This window comes from Rhipicephalus sanguineus, chromosome 1, assembly GCF_013339695.2.
Source record: "Rhipicephalus sanguineus isolate Rsan-2018 chromosome 1, BIME_Rsan_1.4, whole genome shotgun sequence".
Lineage (NCBI taxonomy): Eukaryota > Metazoa > Arthropoda > Arachnida > Ixodida > Ixodidae > Rhipicephalus > Rhipicephalus sanguineus.
In genome coordinates this window covers 277,264,111-277,286,293 of record NC_051176.1, presented here as the reverse complement: position 1 = coordinate 277,286,293, position 22,183 = coordinate 277,264,111, and the positions used below count along the sequence as shown (strand labels likewise).

The 22,183-nt window shown below is 48.0% G+C and overlaps 1 protein-coding gene across 2 annotated transcripts in view; it reads right to left on the bottom strand.

The window, feature by feature from the left end:
- LOC119379031 (exportin-7-B) overlaps positions 1 to 22,183 on the bottom strand; it is a 98,611-nt gene that overhangs the window by 58,802 nt on the left and 17,626 nt on the right. For both annotated transcript variants that reach the window (XM_037648167.2, XM_037648168.2), the window contains exon 9: positions 17,700 to 17,890. In XM_037648167.2, coding sequence (XP_037504095.1) covers positions 17,700 to 17,890 — 191 coding nt within the window. The remainder of the gene's footprint in view (positions 1 to 17,699; positions 17,891 to 22,183) is intronic.

Sequence of the window (22,183 nt, the reverse complement as noted above, 5' to 3'; positions counted from 1 at the left end):
TGTGAGCGTTTATGTGAGGGTGTTCAAGATCAGCCTCACTCGCTCAGGAGTTCAATAACCAGGAACTTCGCTGCAGTTGCAGATAGGAAGGAGCAAATATTATTTTTAAAACAAAGTTGATAAGCCTTATCAACTTTGTAGCTACTATAAAATGTCGCATATTTAGACATTTTTCAAAAACAGTTTCCTTAGCTCTACAAGTTTCAAACAATGTTACTTTACTCTTTGTTGCGCATACATTTCATACACAAAATATCTTCTTTGTAACGATAATATTTGTGTTTTACAACGTCGAGAACTTTCGAGAACGACAGGTGAAATGGGTCCCTCCGGATTGAATATGTTTGATACTTTTTCCCTCGTAAATTATGCAGTTAATAAGAAAATTAAGTTCCTTTTCGGGCTACTGGCATGGGACATGCATAATATATAAAATACTCAATCAAATCTAAAATATCTATATTCGACTCCCTGTCGACTCGCATGGAATCACCCGTTTGCAATAACCACGATTAGTACACAAACTGCGGTAATGTCTGCCGTGTAGCAACCATGGTTAGCCGTAACCATAGTTACGGCTAACCACGGTTAGCCGGTGTCACACGAACTGCCTTAACCGCGGTTAAGGCAGTTCGCGTGGCAGCGGTATTAAGGTAGTGAGTAAAAAAAAAAGATTTTTTTTTGCGTTACAAGAAAAAATTCTACGTTTCACGTCGCGCTCGCATTATTTTTCAGGGTTTTCTTCCAGCCGGGGGTCACGCCTATTCTACACAATAAGGCAGACTCTCGATCAGCAGTGCACCTGTAGACCGGTTGACGTTACCGGCTGTCGCCTGCATGGGTCAGAATTCCACAGAACGCCGCTTAAGTCGACGACGCGGGAGTTGTCGAATTCGATGCGGTGGTCGTTTAAACTTGTGGACATCGTTTTTATGTTGTCGCAGCCTCTCGGGGGAGTTCTTCGTTTCCCCCACGTAAAAAATTTCACGATCAGCACGTGGTATGGAGACTGGAGTAAACCAGCCCTTGCGCTTTCTCTTCGGGCGGCCTGTCTTTTGGGCACGAAAAGGCGCAGTTGCCAACAATCCATCCGCTACATCCATTTCCACGAGAAGCATGTCCGTACAGTTTCTCATGGCGAATTATGCGGCTTTCATGAAGCTTTGTGTAGCTATGGCCCAAACCTCCACACAAGGAGTCGGCGCGTCTTAAGAAATTGGTCCCCACAATTTCCACAAAAAAAAAAAAAGCGATTCCGCCCGCGTTTTCGTGGTCAATGCCTGGCAGGCCGACAGCAGTCCGACGCTGCGACAAAAGAATTTGTCAGGGCGAGCTCTGAGAAAACGGCACCCCCAGGATGAAAAAGTAACGAGTAACGTGACACCACACGTTACCGAAAAATGTTAACGTAAGTACGTTACCCGTTACAGTTTCTAAATTGTAACGAGTACGTTACAAAGTTAGCGAAAAAAGTAACGCGTTACCGGTAACGCCGTTACTTGTAACGCGTTACCGCCAACACTGCTTTCGAGATAGCGCGCGCGCGCCAGTGATCGCGACCGCGCAAAGTTCAAAGTTGCTCCTCGCGTCTTCGTGTCTTTGAACGGTCAATGAATGATTCCGACTAGCACGCGATTGCGGCGACGCCTTCGCGCGTAACATCAGGAAAGAACAAAAGCGGTATGGCCACCGACGAACGCGCCAGTATGACCACCCCCATAGGCGTGCGCACGAGAGGGGGGGGGGGGGCAAAGTCGATACCGCCCATACTTTGACTTAATCGGAAGGAGGGGCGCTGCGATTAATATTTGCCCTCCCTGAAGGGCGAACCCTCAGGAAGCTTTCGAATAGCGTACGCAAAGCTTTGCGTTGGCTTTTCGCACTACTGCGCATGCGTCGTACGCTAACCGCTTGCGGGCTCCCGTTAAGTGACGGAAATAGCGGGCCGCAAACGCTAACGCTAACGTAGCGTACGCTATTCGAAAACTGCCTAAAATAAAGCGCCTTCAGCTATCTGCTCGGCTGCGCGGGTGGCGTAGCGTCAAGTGTACCGCACGCTTTTAATAGGTGATAACAAAAGCGCGCTGCGCCACCGTTCTCTGCCACCTCGTGAGGGACCGCCTTCAAAAATGCGTCGCGAGCACCGCTCGGACACTACACATATTTACAACCGCTCAGAGGCGATTATCACAGCACTATGGAAGCCTCTATTACAAAGGCGCGTAGAAGGACACGCTTGGGCGCGTTAACGTGTTCTGCGAACGTATCCCTGGCGCTGCTTCTAAAGTTACGTTTTCCCACGCTGAAAGTGACGCGGGCTTGAAAATTCTTGATTGTGGGGCCGTTTCGGCGCAGTTCGGCGCAATTTTTGCAATTTTTATGCTTTTGGAGCAACTTGGCGCAGGAAAACGGAATCGTATCAAAAATGCGCAATCTGCGCAGCTGTCTCACCCCTGTTTATATAACAAACTTCAGAAGAGTAAAGCCTCGTTACTAGGTACCTGCTGTAAACAAACTAATGGTTGAAACGTAGCTGTAACAAATCCCTGACAAAGTCTCCATGAGGCTAATGTACTCACTAACTGCTTAACTCGTACTGGCCTCTCCTATTCCAATCAGTTAGTGTGTACCACAATAACTTTTCGTTGAATGAAAGGATAAATGCACCCCTCCATTCAGGGTGTGGCCAACCAACGTCAGTGCAGAGACAGGTCAACCAATGATCCTAACATTGGCATATACAGCAACGCCTTTACAGATGAGCACCGAAAAAGCATGAAGGCATGATGGTAGCCACTTATGAATGCGCCAGTACACTTTATCCCTGACAACCTGATCACGATAAACATCTTCAGCTATCTGCTCGGCAGCATGTGGCGTAGCACTGCCGTAAATGCGCCACGCCGCTGTTCGCTGTCGCATTATTGTGCAGGACTGCCGGTGCCCCATGAAGACGCAGAGTGCGAATCACTTACAAAAGCAAAGGCAGCAAACCGTCACTGCACTGAACCAACAAAATACTTGTCACACACATGTATGGTAAGAAGCAAAGCGGATATACTAAAAAGAACACTCCCACAGCAAACGAGCATGTACTGTGAACGTAAACATTGCACAGAAGTCTGTCTGGTTGGGTAGGTAAACTGAGAAAAACTTTAATATACAACTCCAACCATTAGCAAAGCATGTTACCGAACACTCCTGAGACATACGACCATAAAATAAACTTTGACAAAACGGCCACCCTTTGAAGCGAGACCCACAGGAGGAAAAATTGCTACTAGAGTCATGACATTCAGAGAACTGCAAAAAACCTAAATCATTCCCTCGGAACCCTCCTCTCTTTGTATGCGTGCAGATTACGATCCGCAGCAAAGCGTTGGGTCAATGACTGCCACGCAAGTGACTACAAGACGCCACTGAAACATGGCCACAGTCCCCCGAGGAAGGAACCAGGCTGGTTCCGAAACGTCGGGCTTATAGGTGTTTTATGTTACTTTGGTTGGAGTTAAATTAAGGTTTTTTTTTCCTCAGAGCATGTACTGTGCAGCAAGTGCCCCGGCAAAGACAGTGTGAGCTTAGGAGGTGATGTGTCGCAAACAACTAGCTAGGAATGATCAGTTCCACACGGCAGAAAGTACTGTTTCAAAGAAACAGCACCAATTTTCATTCAGTAGCAGATCGCCGTACAAATGCACATGAACGTATTGGGCAAAGCTGGACGAGTCGCCATGCTGCTCTGCCAACATGTAGGCCGCTGTCTGTTCCAGCCATAGTTACAAAATGCTCCATGGCATTGCCACTGCACACTATTGCAAAGTCATGTGAGATAGCCAGAATTTCTTTTGCGCTTTGGTAAAAAGAAAGAGAAAGCCTTGTAAGAGTGGAGGAAAGAAGTGTTAATTTTAAGGGCTTGTTTCTTTTTGTTATACGCAATATTAATGAGCACTAACAGACAATAATGCGAAGGATGTTTTTTAGGGGATGCTTTTTAGTAGCAAATGTAAGGTAAATGTGAAGAAAGAAAAGTGGACGAAAAGATAGCTTGCCGCGGGCAGGGACCAAACCTGCGACCTTCGAGTAACGCGTCCGATGCTCTACCAACTGAGCTACCGTGGCGGCCATCCCGCCGTCCACTTTATAGGGTACTATATATGTACAGTGCCGTCCACTCTTAGGGTGAACACGGCTCAGCGTGGCCGCGCTCTGCGGAGCGCCAGTGCATCCAGCCAATGCCGGTGCTGGCACGCCCGTGATCGCTTCCCTGTAGTACAGCAAGAGGAGCACGTTCCCAAGCGTCTGCGCCGTTTTGTTTCGATGCGCAGAGCGCGGCCATGCTGATCCGTGTTCACCCTAAGAGTGGACGACACTGTACATTTAAACGTGGGAGCGTCAGTCAGCGCCGCCAGTAGCCATGATGGCGAGTGTGGAACACTCTGTTTTTTGCCTGTTGCAACACGTAGCACGTGAACTTTATTACGAGCTGGCAGCTGACCAATAATACCTCGCATACTACCTGAAAGCATCAAGTCTGCCAGAACGAGACCCTTGCTATGAATGAAGGAAAGAAGTGTTAATTTTAAGGGCTCGTTTTCGTTGTTATACACAATATTAATGAGCTTTAGGCATCATTTAGCGAGGAATCGCATTTATTTTTTGCTAGCAGAGGCACACATCAGGAGATGAAAGATTATACTTGGCAGTTAGTACATACTGACATCAACTGAATCTTTATGCCGAGTGCCCGTCAGGTACGTATGTATTAACGAAGCTTTAATGTATAATATTATTCTTGATGTACTAGTCAAACCTTGATATCACCAAACCATACTTGCAATAGATGACTTCTTTGTATCATTAGCTTTGTTAAGTCGAGGTATTTATGTTTCAACATTAACAACCTCCTCATAGGTCATAGGGTTTCAGGAATACTCCTTACATCCCAGTGGTGTAGCCAGGAGGTGGTTTGAAGTTTTTTGCTGCACTTTCTGTGTAAAAAAAGAATCTGCAGGCAACTGTGCTTGGCATAAAAGGGCAAATTCCATTGCAATGAAATTTCTATGTATAATGAAGTAAACTGCTGATTTTACCAAAGTCATTATATATTGAAATTTAACTGTACTAAAGTTTGCAATATCAAAGTTCAACTGCACTGCTGCATCATTACCAATAGTACAGTAAAACCTTGTTACAAGAGACACACCAGGGACCCTGGAAACATCTCTTGTAACCAAGGTCTCTTTCAACCAAAAATTCTAAAAGCACTGAGGAGTCTGACTAGATCACTTAATTATACATCAGCACTAACTAAAGTCCCAATGTAGCAAAGATTTACAGCAAGATAACCGGGCCGGTCGCACATCCACCGTGTCTGCTCAACATGATTCAGCTCCTGACAATTCGAACGGAACTGTCTGATACACGGCGAATGCTCTGGAGTCCGACTACTACCAGCATACAAAGAGACCAGCGCCATGGACATTGCGGCGGAAATCCAACTCAATGGTGCTCTTTTGCAGAGTCTGTGTGGGAGCACAACAGCGATCATAAAAACAATCACAGAAAGTTTGGTGCAATTGGTAGTCACGACCATGTAAGCAATGATATCAGACTGCGGAACGGAACGGAATCGAGCCAAGGAAATGAAAATTGCAGCGCATGCACCTCTTGGCAATACGACGTCAGTCGTGTTGCGTGAGCATGTCTGGGTTGTGTCTCTTCTAGATAGTGAAAAATTTACCATAGGGACCCCAAAAAGTGTCTTTAGCAGCCAATTGTTTCTGGTAACCACGTCTCTTGTATGCAATATGTTGTTAACATGGCAAACATAGGAAAACCAACCAAACCATTTTCGATCGTCTGTTATAAATGAGTGTCTCTTGTCAGGCACGTAGCCAGGATTCTTTTTCAGGGAGGCCCAAGACCTAATGGTTCGAAAGAAAGTCTTTCCATGGCAAAAACAAAAAAAAGTTGTCTGGGAATATAGAAGGCTGGACGAATTTCGAGGGGGGGGGGGGGGGCCTGGCTTCACCCTTGTCTACGTGCCCGTCTCTTGTACCCCTTATAACGAGATTTTACTATAATAAAAAAGGACTGTGCTGAACATTTCAAATGACACGGCAATTCAGGATGAAAGTGTAGGCAAGGAGTGTGTAGGCATGAAGTGCTTTTTATTTGAAGAAACTGGAAAAATACTCTTGTCTATGTACTAAGGAGGTACTGATATACCGTATTTATTCGAATATAGGTCGACCTTTTTTTCCCAAAAATGTTGCCCATAATCAGCTATCGACCTATATTCGTGACCAAAGAATCTCGACCTATATTCGCGATCAAAGCGACCAAAAGCACCGCACCTATGGCGTTCAACTGCCGCGCCTGCTGTTCTTCAAGCAGTTCCTGCTACATACGCACATTATATACCATAAAATCTGGTATAAAAACCGTACCCGTTCGCCTTTTCCGACTAAGTAACTAAGAAAAAGAAAGTTATTTGTGCAACCGCCTTTTCAAAGCCCCCGTGAAATGCAGCCGCTCCGCCATGTTTGCGCTGGAACCCGTGATTTCCCTAGGTAGGCTGTGAAGTCCCTAGCCCCCTAGCCGTGCTGCCTGCCGACGCGCAGCCATAAGGCCTCACTCTTTGTTTGTTGTTTGATCTGACGTGACGGTTCGCATTTGCAAATGCGCGGTTGCGACGGTGTCACGTCGCTAGAGCTACACAGCTGACTTCAAGCGTCAAGTGATACTTTTTGCCGAGAATTCCAGCAATTGTGCCGCTCAGCGTGACTTCGACGTAAAAGTTGATTAGGGGTTGGCGGAAGCAGCGGGAGCGACTGTTCGCGTGCAATGGATAGCGTCGTGCTTTTCGCGGCCCAGCAACTGGCAGGCATGACACTCTTGAAAAAGAACTGAGGCTCCGGGCGTCAAGGAGGCCCTGCAGAAGGCCAACAGACCTGGTCGTCATACCGCTAGGTATGACGTCCCGGCTACATTAAGGACCGGATGGCGAAGAGTTACAAAGAGTGGCTTGAAGGAGGATGCTGCAATGACACCGACGGGACGCCGCGAGAAGGGCTTCCCTCAATAGGCAGTTTTAGAATAGTGTACGCTAAGTTAGCGTTAGCGTTTGCCACTTAACGGGAGGCCCCAAGCGGTTAGCGTACGACGCATGTGCACTTGCGCGAAAAGCCAACGCAAAGCTTTGCGTACGCTATTCTAAAACTGCCTAATGAAGTTGCGACGTGGGTGAAGGACGCGCGGAAAGACTTGCCAGCGGAAATTATCGTGACTGGCTTTAAAAAGTGCTGCATTTCCAACGCAATCGATGGCAGCGAAGTCGACGTCATTTGGGATGCCGAGGATGCCTGCGAAGAATCCGACAACCTTCCTTGCACATCTGACGAACATGACACTCCCGGCAGCGACTAGGGCGCTAAGTTAATTGTAAATAAAGGTGTGGTATGTTTCAATTTTCCTGTTTCTAAAAAAAAAAAAAAAACATGGGTCGACCTATTTTCGAATATTTTTTTTTATTTCTCGTAGAGTGCTATAAGTAGGGGTCGACCTATATTCGTGCCCGACCTATTTTCGAATAAATACGGTAAGCTCGTGCCTGTACAATCTCATCAAGCAAGTCACTTTCTTTTGTAGCGTTAGCTACACTTGCCTAGCCGGAGCCGATTTCGCGTGGATCCTCACGAGCCGTGCTGCGCATATGCAAGGTTCAGTGATGTCACACAGCTGGCTCAACGCTCTCCGCGCTCTCCACCACCGCGATCTCACGCGCTCTCCGCCACTGCCGTGCGCGGCTCGCCGCTGCTGGTCTGCGCCGCATTCGAGAGGAGTGACGTCGTAGACACAGTGGCGCCAGCGCGCGCGCAGCTATTCGCCTTCGCTGTGCAGTCGCCGTATGACACAGCGCTGGAGCCGCGTGATAGCGCCTCTGACTGGCGTTTGCAGGTGGGTAACGCCATGGAGAAGGAGAGCGCAAATACTGCTCAACGGCGCAGATGAGGCGAGAAGCTTATCTCATCGGATCCCGAAGTAGTTGTCTGGCAATTAGCGGTACAGCGTACGAAGAATGAACAGAAGAAGGCTAATAATCCTAGACAATCTGGAAAGCTAAGAATAATCAGCTGAACCTTTGCTAACGCTACGTACATCCTGGCATAGCCGAGCTAAGCCACTGCAAATTTTTTTTTTTAATGCGAAGCATTTCCTAGTGCCTAGCGAACCAAAGCCACCTTTTCCGTCCGTCTGTCTAGGTATTAGTCTACGACTTGGCTGTCTCTCGTGGTCATCTCCTTATCTTGCTACATACCAAAATTGGCATAAGAGGACGTGAATGTAGAACGAACAAGACTGACAGGTCATGACACAGATAACATGATGACCCTGCCATGTACGTAATGAAATCCTTTCTACCAGTCGTGTGGCACATACCTGCTGCAAAGTAGATTGCGCTATACGTGCGCGCGTATGGCTGCCTACTGTTAGAGACAGCGTTTGTTTATGCTTGCACTGAATCGCACCTGATTGTACATATACAGTAAAACCTCATTAATTCGAACTCGGTTATTTCGAAATCCCGCTTAATTCGAAGGGTTTCTGCGGTCCCGTATTTTGCAATGTAAATCTGAGTGGATATTTTGAAGCGGCGGTCAGCGCCAGCCTGGTTCATTCGAAAACTTTGGGTGCCATGTGCCAATTCCCAATCCCGATTTCGCCGCAACTCCGCGGAAACGACGGCCATTAGGAGCCACAGGGCAATGCAGTGTAGCGATATTAATGAGTGACAGTTGAAGCAACCCAGCCTCGCTGGTGCTAGCGCAAAAAAATAATAATAAAGAAAAAAAAAGAAACGCGGTCTCGTGGTCAGCTACAACGTGCGCCTGCGGAAAATACGACGTGCTTCACTGCAACACAGCGGTAACACGCGGGCAGCATGTCGCATGCCTCTCACAACGTGTGCGCGTCATGATTTACCCATTCTTTTTGGGAAAAGAAAAGATAATAAAGGACGACCTGACGGAATTCATGATGTATGCGTACTTCCGATTGGTGGTTGCTCCGGCAATTTGCGCACTTGCACTGCTGGCGGAGTTCTTGCCTGTAACGCCTACTTCGAAAACTCAGTTCGAAAGCTTCAATGATCATGTTTTCCAGCCAGAACACATTGCGGATTCCGTCACACTGGCCATTATCATATTCTTTATTTTACCAGAAAGAATGGCCGAATGGTCGCATCATGACGCACTGACGCTGCGAGGAGCAGGTGACATGCTGCCCGCGTGTCACCACTGTGCTGCAGTGAAGCACGCTTTTTTTTTTCCACAGGCACGCATTTCAGCTGACCACGAGACTTTTTTTTTTCTTTTCTTTCTCTTTTTTTGTTTTGCGCTGACAGCAGCGAGGCCCGCCGTTTTCCCAGGTTTGAGGCAAAAATTGGACTGGGTATTGCTGGAAAACAACCCTTGGAACCGCAAACTAGAAGGCCAAACGACCACCTCTGATTACTTTCAGTAATTCAAAGTTCCTTGCATCCCGCTTTTTGTATGTTTCGTTAATTTGAAAACCCGCTTAATTCGAAAGTTTTTCACAGTCCCAGTGACTTTGAATTAACGAGGTTTTACTGTAATTTCACGGTGGCTATAAAAACGACAGCCGCCTCAAATAAAACGTTCTTGTTCCGGCAGCCTTCATCTGGCGTACGTCTTGGATGCTATGCGCTCCACCCGCCACCACAATGTAGCAATGGCGACGAGGAACCCACCCACGTAAGACCAAGGGCTTCGCTGCTTCTGCAATGGTGTACCAAGTACCACCGTCTGATGATGGCAAGGACAAGTGGACGTCGTACGTCATTTGCATTGAGTCCTACTTTGAAGGGAACAACATCGCGGAAGACGCACGGAAGAGAGCGCTTCTTGTCTCGGCTCTCGGATCGAAGTCAATTGACATCCTCAGTGGGCGGTGCGCTCTTCGTAAGGTGAACCAGCTCACCTACAAGGAAGCGGTTGAAATTTTGCAAGGCTTCTATGATCCCCAGCCAAACGAAATTGCAGAGCTTCAGATTTTTTACTCGTGTCCAAAATGAAGACGAATCTGCCCAGCAGTTTATCGTCGAGCTCCGTCAACTTGCCGACAAGTGCAACTTTGGCGACGTGTTGGACTGAATGCTGCGGGACAAGATAGTATGCGCAATCCGAAGCAGAGAGATACAGAAAGCACTACTTTGTCGTTCAAGCTTGACCTTGAGGGAAGCAGAGAGCATGGCGCTCACATCAGAGGCAGCGGGTCAAGGCATCAAGCTTATGAAAAACGTCGACGTAAAGACTGAACCAGAACTGCCTAGGTTGGCTGACAGGCGGCCAATACGATGCATGAGCAAGCAAGAAAGCAAAGAGTGCGGAAGGTGTGGAAACAAAACCCACTGGGATCAAGCTTGCCGGTACAAAAATGTCAAGTGCTTCAAGTGCGGAAAAAAGAGACATACAGTGAACACACTTATAACGATCCCGGATATAATGATCTATCGGTTATAACGACCATATTTCGGTGCACTTACGATTTTCCTATGCTACCCATTGAAATTGCGTCCACATATAATGAACACATCAGACACGATCGCGGTCAAAATATGGCGCATTGCATGCTGTCCGCTACAGTGGACAAATTTCTGGAATTTCTGAAGCAGCTGCGGTGCCTCGGAGATGTGCACCTGCGTATTGGTAGCTACAGTGGACGAAAGGGGTTTTCATTCGCCGCACTAGATGGCGGCAGGATACCGCGGGTTTTTCTGCACACTTGCTCAAAATCGCAGCCTCCTGCTCCGGCGCGTTAGTCACGTTCTTCTTTACTTCTTTTTCTTATAACTGAGATGAAATAGCGATTTGGTATGCGTTATTGTATGCACGCCATAGAAGAAGCATTCGCAGTCACGAGCCATAAATATTGTGGCTTAGTGAAGTGAATATAATTTTTCAGAACAAATTTTGCAATATGTCCACTGTAGTGGACACCATGCATGATGGGAACAATCCCCGCTCACGTGCGGGTTTTGTATGTCATGGCTCTTCGTTTTTGTAGCTTCATATTTGGGGTTGCTGATATTTCTATTATTGCGATAGCAATTATATGGACATTCTCGGCTGATTTTTGCTGTCGCCGTCATGCCTCGGATATATATATATATATATATATATATATATATATATATATATATATATATATATATAATCTGAAGTACCTGACCGCGCATTCGAACCAGCAACCCCTCGCTCCCCAGCGCGCTTCGTTAGACAACTCAACCACATGCCATGGACGCGCCAGCGCAGCGAGCTACTCGAAAGAAACCATTGACTGGTTCTGAAATCGAGGAATTGTTGGACCTTCCTTTGTCGGAGGATCAAGAGAACGCGCTGCTCGACGAAGACGTGCCATCTGGTAGTGAAGACGACCGCCTTGAAAGTGAAGGCGACAGCAGTGATGAAGTAGAAGTAGGTAGATGGAGTGACATCGTTGATAGCAGCGACACTGACGATAATGCCGTGGACACCGACAGCGATGCCCAGGAGTGGGGTTCAAACCTCTCGCAATTTTTTTCAATTTGTCATGTGTACATTTCTGGCGACTCTCATGGTACCGCATCCAACGTTTGGTGTTCATGCATAAATTTGTTCGGGCAAGAAATCTCGACGGCTGAAAAGACTCGCCACTTTCACTAGTCGAAGCTGGTGTTCATGTTGTCCACTGTAGTGGACATTCTGTATCTTATGAAATAAACGTTTGACTTCAACGAGAATTTTTTCTCAGCTTTTTCTGAATGCACTATAATAGAAAATTAAAAGTAAGCGGTGTTTACATGCGTAGATTTTTGTCATGCAACAAAGGGTTAAAGCAGGCCTTCTATAGCATGAGAGGCGCGCGCTCGCGCGTGTCCGGCCCAGTTTACTCGTGACGAAGATACCCAAGATCGGCGAGCACTGCACGCGCTGCTTTGGGACGCTACGAGCGAGGTCGCTCACTTTTCAGTCTTTTCTTCAGTGGAAGAATGGCAGTGGGGAATAAAAACAGAAAGAAAGAAATAGGAGGCACATGAAGCCTTGCAGTCAGCTTTCGCACGGCAACCTTTCCTGGCGCCGTTCTCTGCAGCTACGACTGCCTACGATGAACCTATGCCTTGGAATGCAAGAAGCCATAAAATGCAATAAGCGATGACTGCGATAACTTTTCGGCGCTTAAATGTTCACTGCGTTGACGTCACAATGTGCCGCAAAATGTCTTCCATCTTTTCGGAAACGGCAGAGACCGGCCAATCAATGATTACGACTTCCACGTGATTGTGGCGATTCCTTCACGGATAAGCATCAGAAGAGAGCGAAGGCGATGTGGTGGCCGGCGATGAACGTGCCATTATGATTTATCGCCGACAACTTTATCACAGTCATCTGCAGCTATCGGCTCGGCTGCACGTGTGGCGTAAATTGTTCGGAGTGACGGCGGTACAAGCAGTACAAGCGTGCGATGCCATTGCAGTTCGCAAGTTCGCCGTCGCCGTGCGAGATAAAGTGTGCGTCGCTTCGTATAAACGAAACTATCTTGCTGGTGTTGAGCGACACGGACACCGAAAAACGTTGATGCACTTACAGCGAGCGTATACAGCGCATTTTATTAGGCGGCAACCCAAGCACGCCGCGCCTGTCGTGCAGGACCGTCAGAGCATCGCGGAGACGTAGAAAGCGCGTTGCTTTGCAAAATGCTTATCTTCGCCACGTTGAACGAACAGGCCGCTCGCCGCAACCGTAGACGGTCCAAAGTGAAGCGGGCACAAAGAGAGCACAAATGCACGTACAAATGCAAGCGGACCGGCAGTGATGGCGTGAGCAGAGTAGGCGACGCGCTGCACGCAACTAGCCAGGGATGATCAGCTCCACGTAGCGGTACCAAGGTTCAGCAAAACGGTGTCGGTTCACTGCAAAGGCGGTTTAATTCACTCGTGCACGCAGCGGGCGTTCGCTTCACAACACGAAAAGGCCTAACTTCTCACCGGAGGAGTTGTTAGCACTTTTCAATAAAAATGCGCAGAAAAAAAAGCGGCTTGGTCGCTAAGTGCATGTTTTTGAGGGCGAGTCCATTTACAACGAACTACTGATATAACGACCAGTTTTCGCGGCACTTTCGAGTTCGTTATAAACGGGTTCGACTGTATTTGTAGCGTGCTGGGCAAGTGGCAGGAGACAGAGCATTTTTGCGTTAACCGGAAGCCCCGAAGGAAACGAGGCGTGTACTTCTGAGCTGTTCACAACCAGCAAAAGTCAAGTGTCGGTGCTGGACAACGAAATCGTCCGTACCGTACGACGCAAGTTTCGCTGCGGAGGCGTTGACCTAGTAATGGAAATTGACAACGGGTCGCCGGTATGCGTAATACCCTGGGATGTGTACATCAGGCACCGCGAAAAGTGGCCCGAAATCAAGAAGACAGACCTGAAGTTGTCCTGTTACCCTGGGACCACTGCCTAGCGCGGGTAAGCTCACGCTGGCAATTTCCTACGACGGCAAGACCCTGACTGCCTCCATGACCGTAGTTCGTCATTCAGGGCCTTGTTTATGTGGTCGCTACCTCATTTGAGCCCTGAACAACCTGGGTGCTCCTGTTCTAAGCCTGAGCAGTGCCAGCAGGCTTCCTCTTACGACCCCTGACGATGTCGCCGAAAAATACCAGATTATGTGCACTCATTGCGGCAACTTGACGACACACTTGTGACGTCACACCAGCTTCGCCGATTAACAGAAGCCAACAAGGTATTGCGAACAGTCAAGTCATTTATACTGAAAGGTTGGCCACAAGGAAAACACGTGGAACAATGTTGGAAAGCGTACGTGGCAAGAAAGCTTGAGTTGACAGTTGCACACGACCTCAACTTCTGGGGCCATAGTATACAGTCGCCGACCGATTTTTCGGACTCCAAAAATTCGGACTTGTATAATCCGGACTTTATAAATGCACCGTCAGGGATCCCATAGAGCTAATGCATTTTTTCGACTGATTTTTCGGACGAATTTGCCCCTGAAAGTTGGATTTTTCGGACTAAATTGCTCGTTTTGAGCCACGCACTGAACCATTGTAGACGCCACCATGTTGGATTTTCCGCCGGCTTGGCTAAACTTGGTCTTCAAATGGCTTTAAGGCCTCCGAGATCAGAAAGCGCACGCCATAGGTTACGGAGGCAGTGTCTGCTTTTTAGAAAACGCGGCAAGAGACGCCATTCTTTTGTCTTCGGTCAGCACTATCGTCATCACACCGTACCATGACCGTACGGGGAGGAGGCGGAGGAAGGATTCTTTTATTGTTGTTGCAGCTTGTTTCAGTCGTCGTTCTGCACGATTTGTGTCGCGTTGCATCGAGACGTTGTGTGCTTCTCAGCGGCTATTTGCAGCATCGAATTTTGTGTGCTTGACGCCATGGCTCCGCCATCTGTGCCAATCGCGTGATCTCCGAAGCCATCAGCGGCGGAGATCGCCAATGCAGTGTCCCTTCTGTCGCGCATTTACGGTGACGATGTCACCTTGGCGCAAATACGGGCAAACCAAATTGCCTCCAAGCGTAATATGAGGCAAGGTCGCATCAAGGCTATTAAGTAAGCCTGCCTGATGCAATAAATTTCACATTTTTGGCGAAAATGAATTTTTCGGACTGTTCGATTTTTCGGACTTTTTTTCAGTCCCAGCCAGGTCCGAAAAATCGGTCGGCGACTGTAGTCATTCCCGAGGCTGCACGCAACAGGACGTTTCAAATGCTGCACGAGACACATCAGGGAGCCTCGGCTATGAAAGCAGTCGCACGAACAAGTGTGTGGTAGTCGCGACTAGACGAAGAATTCGAACACTTGAGTAAGAATTGCGATATATGCATGCAAACAAGGCCGTTGCCTCCGGCAAAGACACCGATGAACTGGCCGCCAACTCAGGAAAACTGGTCCCGCGTTCACCTCGATTTTGCCGGTCCAGTGAACGGTGCTATGATATTAGTGGCAGTGGACTCCCATACCAAATGGATTGAGGCAGTGCCTATGCAACACGCCACAGCTGAATCGACCTCCACGCCGTTGCGTGAGATGTTCAGTCGCTTTGACATTCTTAGGACGATTGTTACGGACAACGGAACGCAGTTTATATCGGAGACGTTCGCTAAGTTCTTGTCCGGAAACGATGTGAAACACCTACGAACTGCACCAAACCACCCGCAGTCGAACGGGCTCGCAGAAAGGGCCGTATGTACAATCAAAGACGGCCTCAAGAAGCTTCCGCATGGTAGCCTGTCTACAAGACTGACCAGGCTTCTCTTCCAACTACCGAAGAACACCACAAGGCGACAAGTCACCTTCGCAGAGGCTTCTGAACTACCAGATTCGCTCTCGTTTATAAGACACGTGTCTTCCTCCGCCGTTGTCTTTTCCTTTATTTTTGCAGGAAGACACGCCATGCAGATTTGGTCCAGGCGACGCAGTTCGGGCCCAAAACTTCGGAGATGGGGAGAAGTGGCTACCTGGCACAATCAAACAATTGAACGGCACTCGTATGATGACATCAAGACATCAGCCGGGCTACTTGAGCACCACATGGACCAGGTTCGTCTGAGGGACAGCTCCGCGGCTGCAACAAGCGAAACAGTGGCCAGGTCATCACCTGAAACTCAAGTCACGCCTAATGAAGCCTCCAACACCAAAGAATCAGCTGCGCCTGTGCTACGGCGTTCGGCGCGAGCTAAGAAACCAGTACAGCGGTATAGACAATAAGAAGGAAGGGCTGCTGCAAAGTAGATTACGCTATACGTGCGCGCGCATGGCTGCCTACTGTTAGAGATAGTGTTTGTTTATGCTTGCACTGAGACGCACCTGATTGTACATGATATAATTTCACGGTGGCTATAAGAACGATAGCTGCCTCAAATAAAACGTTCTTGTTCTGGCAGCCTTCATCTGGCGTACGTCTTGGATGCTATGCGCTCCACCCACCACCACGATGTAGCAATACCCAAAAACCACGGCCCGTGAAAAGTGGGTATGCGCCACGGGTGATTCACTGTACGTCAACCCAGGAACAGCAAGAATTGACATCGAAAATCTTAATGCAATAGCATTACGGAGCCTGTGTCAAAGAAAACCCTGTGCCAGCGTTGGCAGTGTTATCGGTGACTGAAAAATCCTTATGTACGCAAAGAATAAAAATCATGATTTGAGCAGGAATCAAACCCAGGCATTCTGCATGGCAGTCAAGCAGTCTACCACAGAGCCACGTCAGAGCATCTAAGTGCTTAGGAAAAAGATCCTATACAGGCGTCATTTCCCGGCAACGTCAACTGTGGTCAAAGTATTGGCTGCCCGCTTTTTACATTACATATGTACTCTTACGACTCAGCTAGCTATAGTAGAGCGTTGCTCGACCCCTGAGTGCGAGCAATTGCTAGTTATGACATGCACATCATGGCAACATAGTGTGCACTTTGTTTCGAGAAAACTGACGTCTGTACTCTCACGTGTGTTTGGATGTCACGTCGGACCACACGCTACACTTCAGGTGCCAGTGTAGTTGACGTGCCTCGTAAGCCCACAATCTGCACAAAACTACTCAATTTATACAAAGACCTCAATCTAGCTTGTAATGCTTGGCTCCAAGAAAAAAAAAAAGGCAGCATACTTGCTGGCTGCTTCGCATGAAATCAATTCCCACAATGTTTGGTATTTGACAGATTTTTTTTTTTCATAGAACCACAACAGACTAGCCAACAACAAGAACTGACTTTAAAAGGTGCTGTGTTCATAAAATTTTGTTGGGTAAGAGGGTTATGAAAAATTACACCATCTCCCGCTAAAGGGGACCATGAGGCGATGCGAAGCCGGAGCGCTTGCACGATCGCGTTCCGTTGGCGTTCGTTGGGCATGCTACCGACCTCGCGTCGTGGAACGCGAAGAGGGACGCTACGCGCGTCGTATCTTCCATATAGCCTGGCCGTTAATTCTCACAGGGCGAGCGGGGAATGCGGTCGACAGGCGGGCGAGGGGGGCAGCGTAGGAGAGGAGAGAGAAGGGGAGGGGACGCACATGCGCTCGAGCTCATCGTGGCATTGCGCAGGAGAGAATTTCGGCATGTCTAGCCCGCGTTTCAGAGGAAGAGTGGAAAGGGGGAGGGGAGAGGGGTATGGTAGAGGGGGAGGGGAGAGGGGAAAGTGGAGAGTGGAAGGGGAGAGGGGAAGGGGAGAGGGAATGTGGAGAGGGGAGTGGAGAGGGTATGCGCATGCGCAGTAAGGGTGGTCACGCCGCACACCACCACCACCGGATTGAGCTCGGCCTTAAGATACTTCGCATCTAAAAAGCAGCAGAATTCTTTATCACTTTTAGAGCTACCATCTATGTACCATGATTGGCTAAACTGTCACAAAACACATGATGAAGAGGAAGAGGGTCCATGCACAGCTAGAACCACACTGCAAATCATAATTTCCAGACCATGAAGCTTCTGGGAGCAGGGACCAGTTCAGTTAGCTATGAAACAATAGCATTAGCAAAATATGCTATCATAGAAAGGCATCACACACTAAGTGCTAAGCAAGAGCATCACAGGAAAATGGTCAGACAAGAATATGGCCCCGGTATAGCCTCATCTACATGAAGGAAACCTCTTAAAGAGGAGTGGCCCACCTTCAAGAATGGCCAAGTCAAGGGCCGCAGCCCCTTGATTCCCAGCTTCTCTGTATGCCTGTGCAGACTGGTCCAAAAGCTGCACCAAAAGGGCACACGTCTTTTCATATTCACAGCGGCCAATAGTTGATAATTGGTCCAGTTGCTGTTGCACCATGCCCATGTCGTCCATTGGATCTTCTAGGCCTTCCCTGTGACAAACAAGTAGCTTACACAAAGTTCACAAAAAAAGAAAGGTACAGTGCTACACTTGACAGCTCTAAGAGACATCTGTGGCTTCTGTTTTGAAACACTGCGCAAGCACAACAACACAGGACTGAGAAAGACTAAGAAACATTCAAAAGTGAAAATTTCGTTCTCCAGAATCACTAGACAATGGTAACAAGTACTCCTGGTGTCTGAGCTTACTGTATGCCGGTGTCCTATGGTGGAAACAATGAAGCACACTCTCCCCTTGCTCCACTTGTTACACTTGTCATCAAAACCAAGCACACTTACGTGCTGCCTGCTTATCAATCCCTCCCCCTAATAATATCAGGGTTCATACAGGTTCCAAAGGCAACAATTCAACGGTATTCAAGAACATTCAAGGCCCTGTCAAAGGTTAATCAAGAACTGTCACTTGCCCTGTTAATCGGGTTGGCAATCGCCGGGCGGATTCTAAGGGCTGGCGTCAAGGCCCTCCGAAAACGCACCACGAAAGCGCGGACAATTTAGAGTTGGTCCTTTGGTGCGCCAGCGGACGCCGGTTGTGGTCCAAAGACCGAGTCAGAGCCGAGAGTCGATAACACAAAGGAAAACGAAATATATTCTCGGTTAAGGCAATACAAATATCACAAACACGTGCACACTAGGCTGGTACCAGTTACAACTTCACAATATAATTCAGATGGTGTTTACACAACGGGAGCTAAACAAACAGATCACACGCTACGAATGCAATCGCATGCATTACAACTATTCAACGACAGTTAAAGTCCTGAATAGATAATGGCGTATCCAGTCCACAATACTTGGACGGTAATCGAATGCTTCTCTTCAAGGAAACACTCACGCCAGCTCCAGCGTTGATCGTCGTAGCTCAACCGTCGTCGTGACTTGTCACGGCTCACACGGCGTCGTCATCCAATTCTTCCAAATTGACGATCGGCCGACCGCACACCATCATAACACGTCTTCTTTGGCTAATGGAGCCACACTTCGCATAACTTCACCATCACCGGGCCGACTGACTCGCTCACTCCTTCGCTGCCTGTCTAACTTCTTCACTGACTTTCTCCGACTCACTGCCCGACTCTCGTCGTTTGCACGCTTTTATCCCTTCTTCCCCGGTTTCCAGAAGCGTCGGGAGGGTTCTTCGGCGTGCAACACAGCTAAGCCTGGGAAAAGGGCGAGAGCTTTCTCGTAGGTTCGAATCGCGGCGGCATCGCTCGGGGATGCGTCCCCACTTCCTTCTAGAAACATCCAGGTTTTGCCGGGCGTTTGATCGCGTGGTCTGCGTCTGGCTCCAGTGGGTGAGGAGGATGCGGCGCGCCGGCGTCTTTTGATGCTTGTTTTTTCGTTGTTCGCGCTTCTTGGTCGCGCGGCTCGCGCTGTTCTGTCTCGTAGCTGCTTGAAAGCGGCTGCGCGCGCGCTTTATAACACGCTAATTTGTGACAAGAACGCAGAATGAAATCCCAATATGAATTTGCACGCCCTATGTTTTTAGAATGAATACTTACCAACTAGCTCAGCTCTCCATTATTATAAGCTTCATTTCTAGTACCCTAAGCCCTTTTCCGTGTTCTTCTACTTATCTGAACAATCCTGCTTCTTTGGCTTCTTTAATTGCTATTTGTTTGCTCTGTGCTAGGACACTGTCATGGTTTTCTAAGAATACAGTTTGCGCAGTTGAAGTTCAACTTTCATGCGGCTTTCTGCAACCATCTACCGGACATGCCAGGAGGATATGTGCCATATTGACCGCAGAATCTTGGCGTCAAGTCAGACTTTACCAGGAATGCCTCAAGATCCGTTGCTCTACTCTGCGTGACGATCGCCACCAGTAGCAGCTGTACGCCGACTGGATGAGGGTAGCTAACCAGCATGCGGAATTCATATGGAGGGTAAAACTTCGGGAACGTCAGCCATGTAGGAGGAAGATTATTTCTACTGTTTCACCGCAAAATAACTTGCTAGTCCTTGGAGGAGCTGCCTTAGATGATAGTCACTGCAAAACCCTAGCCTTAGGTCCCAAATACTGTTTTAAGCCGAACCTGAAACCAATACAATAGACGTAAGTTTGCCGCAAAATTCACTAGACTAGTTCCTGAAGAAGAGCACTCCCACTGCATTTCAGACTGCGTTGCTAGTATCAAGGGATCTAATATGCATCTCAAGTGTCCTGATCCTATCCGGCCTTTGGTCAATTACTGTGTGGAGAAGAAACTCAGGCCAGTAATTTCAGATAAGGAAGGGTATTTTGTAATTAATTAGCGTTTGAAAATGATGACGCGGAACATAAGGACTGTGGCGGAAGAGCGGACGACTCGTCCGGCTTTCCCCGATGTGCGTGCGCACGCATTGCCGAATCTCCACCGATACACAATTTGCTGCCGTGTGAAGCCGATCGTTTCTAGTTGTGTGCAGCACATCACCAACTACGCTGACGCCGTCATTGTACTGTTGCTGTACCGTACGGATGCATTTGTCATGAAAGTGTTCGTGAAGCCCACTCCGTTCCTAACCGCACACGGGTGCAGCGATGGCGAGCTGGTTTCATTCGTGATGGCAACGCATCTGTGCGGCACACTTAGCAGTCTCGCACAAAGAGGTAGCATGAATGGCGGCGTGGCATGTTTGGGTTCTCGCCTATTAAATGCGTGCAGTACGCATGCAACTGCGCTAGGCCACATGCACTACCGAGCAGCTAACCGAAGATGCTTATCGTAAGGGTTGCCAGCGATTAAGCCGTACTGGCGCGTCTACCACCTGCCGTCATCACGCCTCCGTGCATATCCGCTGCTTATACATAAAGACATCGCCGCACGACGCCCTTTGAATTTCTGGTCAGCTTTACCCCATAACACTTCGGCATTGCGGCAAAGCTGACTTTCAGACTCTGCTACTGTCGCAAACAGATCCGACTCGCGAAAGCGCTGGTTCGAACATACGAGATGTAGACGCGGCAGAGATGGGGGGCTTCAATGAATGCCTTTCAGACTTGCAATTTGGGCAGAAAGTCCAAAAAATCAGACGCTGAAGAGTTCCAGCGTCCGAAATTTCGGACGTTCCTATACATTGACGTCTATGGGAAAGTGCCACGAAAGCATCCAAGTTTTCGAGTATGTCCGGAAAATCAGGCGTCCGAAGAATCGGCAGTTGAATGAACTTGATTTTTTTGTAGTGATGAGGACATTGAAACCAGGTAACCTCAGTGAGCGAAAAATTTGAATTAGATGAACGAGGGCTGAACTTTACGAAAGAGTTACCTCAGAGTAATGGAATACAATTTCTAGACATTTCCTTAACGTTTCAGAAGAACGACGCGTGCTGGCAGCATTCTCCTAGACTAGATCCTTGAAACCGCTGTTATATTTTTTGTAAAAGCACTCGAAGGTTGTAAAAAACGGTATCGCCATGTCTTGCCTTAAGTCTGCCCTCACCAAGTCGTGTGAGCACAAAATGAGTGATAGCTTTAACGAACAGGTTACGCGTCTTTTAGATGTAGGTTATCCTCGTGATGCAGTGGCCACTGTCACTGAACGTTTAAAGAAGTCCATTATGTTAAGTCCGCACATGGTTGCAGAAAGCGATAGGAAGAAATGTGTCGTAAGTATACCGTACGTTCATTGCGTATCTCACAGGCTAAAGGAAGTAGGAAGTAGATACGGTGTTAATGTTGTTTTCATGGCTGCCAATAAGCTAGGTAAGATTTGTGCCGCTGTGCAGAGGAAGAATGAGCAAGTAAAAGACAAGAAGCGGACCGATATTTGTTTCGTAAAACACACCAACAAATGCACTGATTGCTGTACAAGTGTGGTGTATAACCCTTTCAGCTGCGGCTGCTTCTACGTAGGACAGACGGGCCGCTGCATTAACCAGAGATTATTGGAACATAAGCAATCACTAACTGGCGGCTCACCTCCTAATCTATCATTACATTGTCAAGAGTGTAAGTGCACTCCAAAATTCGATGAATGCGCAGTTTTGTACAGGCATAGGAACGTGCCTGATGATTGAGGCATGGCACATCGAGAAGAGTGGTAGCACATGCGTGAGCCAACTGTCGATTAACTTGCATAAAAATGAAATCAAATGCTTTAACAGTTATTTTTCACGCAGACCCCAGCGTAACAGATTGATGGGTTCACCTATTGCATGGGCATGTGCAGATAAGTTTTCGTGACTTCTTTCTTTTCTGCCGTTGTGCGTCTCTTCAGTAGTTAGTCGGCATTTGTGGTGTCGTGACTTTTTTCTTGTGTCCATGTTTTCACGCCCTGTCT